The sequence below is a fragment of the Rosa chinensis genome, chromosome 5, assembly GCF_002994745.2.
Source record: "Rosa chinensis cultivar Old Blush chromosome 5, RchiOBHm-V2, whole genome shotgun sequence".
Taxonomy (NCBI): domain Eukaryota; kingdom Viridiplantae; phylum Streptophyta; class Magnoliopsida; order Rosales; family Rosaceae; genus Rosa; species Rosa chinensis.
In genome coordinates, this window is record NC_037092.1 from 85,002,412 (window position 1) to 85,008,056 (window position 5,645).

Consider the following 5,645-nt stretch of genomic DNA (forward strand, 5'->3'; position numbering starts at 1 on the left):
CAAAAAAAATCCGATTCCAAGAGGGGTTTTGGATTAGATCGAAACGACGATGTATATGGTCGATCGTTTTCTTCTCAACAAACTCTAAGTTTGAAGGACTCTACAAGCTCCAAGCTTGGAGTGAGCACGAACCCCCACAGTTCGGCTATTGGTCTCCCCTATGAAGAAGAAAGGGGGGTAGAAGAAGGGATGTTGGAAGTCCCCGAGAAAAGAAGAAGAAATTGAAAAAAACTTCAAAAACGGGAACTTTTAGAAAAATTACCTTAAAAGATGGCCGGAAAAGTGGTCGCCGGAAGTTACTGTAGCTGACCGGAAAAGTCACCTGAAAATGGCCGGAAGTTGCCGGAAAAGTGGCCAGAAAAGTGTTGACCGGCGTTGACCGGCCGAGTTGCTGATGTGGCAGTCCGGAGCTGACGTGGCAGAGAGGCTTGGTGGCTTGGTGGCTTGGCGGCTTGGCGGCTTGCTGCACGTGGGCTCACCCTTTTGGGCTAGGGGCTTGGGCTGCAGCAAGTGGGCTTGGGCTGGGGCTTCCTCCTCCTTTTTTTTTTTTTTTTTTTTTTTTCCTTTCTGCCAGTTCAGGTTAGGAAGATTCCGGTGGCGGGTTCGGTGGAATTTTGGCCGGTTCCGGTGATGAAATTTCCGGTTCCGGGTTACTGGGGTGTAGACGCTGCAGGTGGTCGAGTATGGCTGCAGGAGGTGGTGAGCAAAGCTTTGAACTGGGCAGGGGGATTTATGCTACTTCTGGTGGCCGGTTCGGATATTTTCCGGCCGGTTTTGTGGGCGGGGCCGCCGGTTCTGGACTCCTGGAGTTGAGATCTTCAAGGTGGGCGGCGGTGGTTTCTGGGATTTGAAGGCTACGAATTTAGGGCTTTAGGGTTAGGGCTTCGTGCTGATAACGTGTTGTAGAGAAACTGAATTTGAGAGGAATTTGCTGTGTATTCTCATTGATAATAGGGGCCTCTTTATATAGAGGATTACAATGCATAGAATCTCAATCATACAAGGAAAGTAATTCTACATTGATTAGGATTCTAGATCCTTCTAATTAAATCCTATTACCACTAGGTCAAGTAACCTAGAGTTTAGGCTAAACACAAATTAGGTTTTCCTTGAACAATACCTTATTTATCTGCAATTTGTATTCTCAGAGTAAATGGACAACAAATTCACGAAGATGCATGCCTGAGTATCTACATGAAATGTCTGTGTTTGTTTTATCTTTTGCAGAAATCCATTATCAGCATCAGTTGATTACTAAAATGAGAGGATGAGTGACCATACCATATTGGATATTAATGAGAAAGAAAAAAGCTAGTTACAATTTCTGGTAGATCATTGAACTCAAAGATTGACAGAGAAGCTCTATGTCACCAAACCACCTTTTCTAAAAAATTAAGGCCAGCCCTGGATCTCATTTCAAGTTATTGACTAAATAAGAACACTTTAAAGCTAAGAATTTGATAGGGACAAAATCATCACTGTCGATGAACTAGTCGGAATATCAGATTTATGGGTGTACTAAATATGTCCTTTGATCCATACATATTTTATGATACGGAGACATACCTTATCACGTCCAGAGTGGAAAGTGTGAGAGCTTTGATTCATTGTCGATCCTTCCCCGTAGTGTGCCCATATGTTGGTGATCATTTAGTTGGACTTGGTTTCTGCTGCTGATGCCAGAAGCAGAGATTGGAAACCGGGGCACTTGGTTTCTGCTGCTGAAGTCAGAAGCAGAGATTGTAACCCAGGGGCACTCATCCACGTACAAGTGTTGCAATGAAGGGCACTCGATTTCAATAATAATAGTACTGCTGCTGGTACTGGAGAACCTTGTGAGCTTTAGAAGACGTTTCAAAACTAGGTTTTTCAATTGTGGAAGAACAATCTTGTTGCTCTCTGTTTCCTCAGTTGCTTCAATTAGTCTGTCCAATCTACTACAACACTCTACCCAAACGTCTTCCAATTGCAAAAGACATCGAGCTACTTCAGATGTGAAGAGATATTTCAGTATTGGGCAATCCTTCAAGTAAAAGATTTTGAGGCTCTGGAAGATTCCAGGTGGAGCAGGACCATTCCATATGTTTATTAGCCGGTACATTTGTCTCAGTGAAATCATTCTCAACTTTGTAAAGACAACGTGTTGTGGTTCATCCCCTTCAAATCCAAACACATAATTCATAACTACATAAGAACATACTAGTTTTTCCAGACTCTGTAATCTGTGCAACAACTTTGACGGTAAAAGTGGTTTCACCAACCTAGAACAAGATTGCACATTCAATATCTTAAGATTACGTACAGAGCCAGTTGGTAAATCACCAACACATAGCTCCTCCAGGCAATGCCCGAAATAGATTTTCAACTCTTCCAAGTGCTCAAACACAGGTTCATTTGACCCCTTAGGCCATGTAATTGTGTTGAACAACACTTCTGCATATACAGATTCTAGACAAAGATACTTGAGTCCATGTAATCTCCCACGGTCGTGTTCCTCGAGAAGGTTAGTTAAGCCATTGCAGCAGTTGTACCATAAATCCTCTGTTTTTTCTGTCACCACACTGATGAACCAATTGGGTAAGTTATTCATGGTTGTGTCAATGATCAATGCTCTTGAAGAAGGATGTGGAATGTGATCTCCCCTAGTGGAATTTCTGAACCCGAATCTTCTGATACGTATATAAAAGTTGACCCAATTTGGAATGGGCTCAACATTTTGAGGCAAGCATTCTACACCATATACGGAAACCTCCAAAGTGTTTAAACGTGACAAGACAGTTAACTCATCAAACTTAGCATTCTTACGAAGAAAACACAAGAAGCCTCCCTTAACTTTACTACCCCAGTAGCCAAAACTATAGTTCATGTACAGTTCTTCTAGTTTATACAACCTTGTTATCACTTGAGAGGGAACTGTCTCAAAACTAGTTTTGGTCAAGTCCAGCATTCTTAATTTGGTCAAATTTCCTATCTCTTTTGGAAATTTCTTAATAGAACAGTCTCTCATACTAAGAATCTCGAGCTTTTTCAGTTTTCTAAGTATGGATATGTCCCTAAGGTACCGGCAATTATCTAATTGCAAAGCTTGGAGTGTGGTTAGGAGACTGAATGATGGGGGCAGTGATGAAATGCCAGTATTGCTAAGATCTAAGACCCTTAAATCATTGGGACATTGAAAAAAGGTTTTTGGGATCTTTATTATACAAGCATTTTGTTGTAGCAATAAAATCTGAAGTTTTGAACATACCAACTTGTTGGGAAGCTTGCAAATGTTGCTCTCAATTAGTGAGATTGCTGAGCAGCCCTCATGCGCATCCATCGGCCAATCTTTTAAATCACAACGAGTTTTCACCAAAAAATGTTGGCCATCTGATGCAATGGACACGGCAATATCTCGAATGACATCGTGCATCTTTATACATCCGACCTTTGAACCGTCCAAAAGCAAACAAGAATCTTTAAGGTGGTCAATCACTGATTTTGCGTTGGCTCTGGCATTCTCTATTGTGCTGTTGTCATCTCGGAACAATCCTGTTCGGAAGACATACTTCATAATGTCTTCTATTTGGATATCATAATCTTCTGGGAATAGGCAGCAGAGCAAGAAGCAGTACTTGGCTTGACTTCTGGACACATCGGCATTATCGTCCAAGTAGTCATAGCTCAACTTTATACACTTGAACACATCTTTGTCCTGTTCAGGGTTGGCAGGTTGAGACATCTCAAGTTGTCGAGCTGCTTCTTTCCAGGCTTCAAAATCTTTATCTCCAAGTGCCCTCGCAACTGCTATCAATGCAACTGGGAGACCAGCACATTCTCGAGCTACCTTTCTGGCTACTTCATAGAAAGCGGTAGACTTCCGAAAAGACTTTCCTGCCTTCTTCAAAAACAAGTTCCAAGCATCTTCTTCTGATAAGATACTGAGATGAATTTTTGCTTGGCTCTCCATGGTATGGCAAACATTCAATCTCCTTGTGGTGAGTAGCACTTTGGAATTGCATATTTGAAGCTCGTTGTAGCTGGGAATTCCAATGCTTGACAACTCCAGTCTATTCCAAATGTCGTCTAAGATTATAAGGATCTTGCTTCTTCTAAGTATCTCCTTCTGCAATCTACTGGCTCGTCCAATTTCTGTCTCCTCCACCAATTTCAAGCCCAGCAGATCCGCAAGTGCGCCTTGAATATTTCTTTTATCTGGGGTTTGGGATACAACAGCCATAATCACATGATCAAAAAGCCCCATTTTTTGGGCTTGTGCACCGAAATGTTTCACCATGGTTGTCTTCCCAACCCCTCCCATTCCATAGACCCCAATGGCAGCGACCTCATCATCTTCTAATGCCTCCATCAGCTCATTCATGGCTTTTCTTGTTGATTCAAATGCTTCAAAATTGCTGCTCGACATTATTGAAATAGGCCTTACATCACGGCACACAAGTTCCACAATGCGTTGGACAAGTTCTCTGTCAGACCTACAAGATCAAGAAAGATCTCATAATGATCAGGCAATGAGGCAAATAGTAAATCCAAATGTACGACTCTTAATTGTTCAGTTATTACAATAGTTTCAAAATGCTTACCCAAATTTGTTTGAATCCAACCCAGAGAGATTGGCCACTTGTGTTAAAGCAGCTCTCCACTTCTTCACCTTCTCTACATCATCATTGCCTTGCCTATACCTCTCTTCATGCTTAGTGAAGGCTTCTGCAAAACTTCCCCTTTGATTTCGCACATCAGAGGGATCCACATAATAAAAAATTGGCAGAACTGGTGTCTTCTTGGCTTCAGAGCATTGAAGAATCTTCACAAGTTCATCCAAACACCATGTAGAAGAAGCATAGTTTGGAGACAGAAGAACGATTGCATACCTCGATTCCTCTATTGCAGCTACGAGACTTGGAGAAATAGGCATCCCTTGCTGAAGCCCTTGGTCATCCATGAATGTTTGTATTCCTCTGTTTTCCAATTTATGGTATAAATAGGATACAACACCCTTGCGAGTGTCTTCACCCCTAAAACTGAGAAACACATCATGCTTTGATCGAGGAGCTGATGATGAAGGAAAAGATGCAGAGGCTGAATGGGGGCACAAGGCCATTGAAGCCACAAAACAACGATGGAGAAGAAAAGCTGAAACCAAAGGGAAGAAAGCTAGGTATAGTATCAAGTGGTAGCTAGAGATTACCAAAATCAGATAAGGTTGTAGGAATCACTCAAAGAGTCAAAGGCAGAGAACCTAGCGTAGCTACAGATCACCATATCACCAAAAAGAGAGAAGGTTGTATGAATTGTTCAAAGGAAGTAATGGAACACAGAGAGAGAGAGAGAGAGAGAGAGAGAGAGCAGACTAAATTGACTAAACTAATTTCCACGCTTTTTATTGTCTACAGATTACACGTGGACATACACAATGGAGCATATGCATGTAATCCAACCTGACATACAAATAGAATGTCAAAGTTTCCCTCGGGTTTCTATTTTTTTTGGTCTTTAAATTTTCCCTCTGGTTATTTCTAACTTTACTTGACTGGTTACTATGCTATTTGAGACTTCATAATTCATAACGTTGCCTATGAGAATGTCTGATTTCTATTCTGCTGAAGACATGGCTCCAGTTCATCAGAAGCTTCAGATTGGGGGATGTC

At 41.7% G+C, this 5,645-nt stretch overlaps 1 protein-coding gene across 3 annotated transcripts; it reads right to left on the reverse strand.

Moving 5' to 3' along the window:
* Window positions 1-387: 387 nt before the first annotated feature.
* LOC112165070 (disease resistance protein At4g27190) lies at window positions 388-5,300 on the reverse strand. Of its 3 annotated transcripts, none has more exons than XM_040505514.1 (3): window positions 4,581-5,300; window positions 1,567-4,472; window positions 388-854 (listed from the first exon to the last, which is right to left on the reverse strand). In XM_040505514.1, exons 1-2 carry the CDS (start codon window positions 5,096-5,098, stop codon window positions 1,571-1,573), a joined length of 3,420 nt encoding a protein of 1,139 aa, XP_040361448.1. In that variant the 5' UTR covers window positions 5,099-5,300; the 3' UTR covers window positions 388-854; window positions 1,567-1,570. The 3 variants fall into 3 exon arrangements, with proteins under 3 accessions (XP_040361448.1, XP_024157246.1, XP_024157247.1); XM_024301479.2 differs by lacking the exon at window positions 388-854 and having other exon boundaries at window positions 2,471-2,730; window positions 3,248-4,472; XM_024301478.2 differs by lacking the exon at window positions 388-854 and having other exon boundaries at window positions 1,177-4,472.
* Window positions 5,301-5,645: the final 345 nt, after the last annotated feature.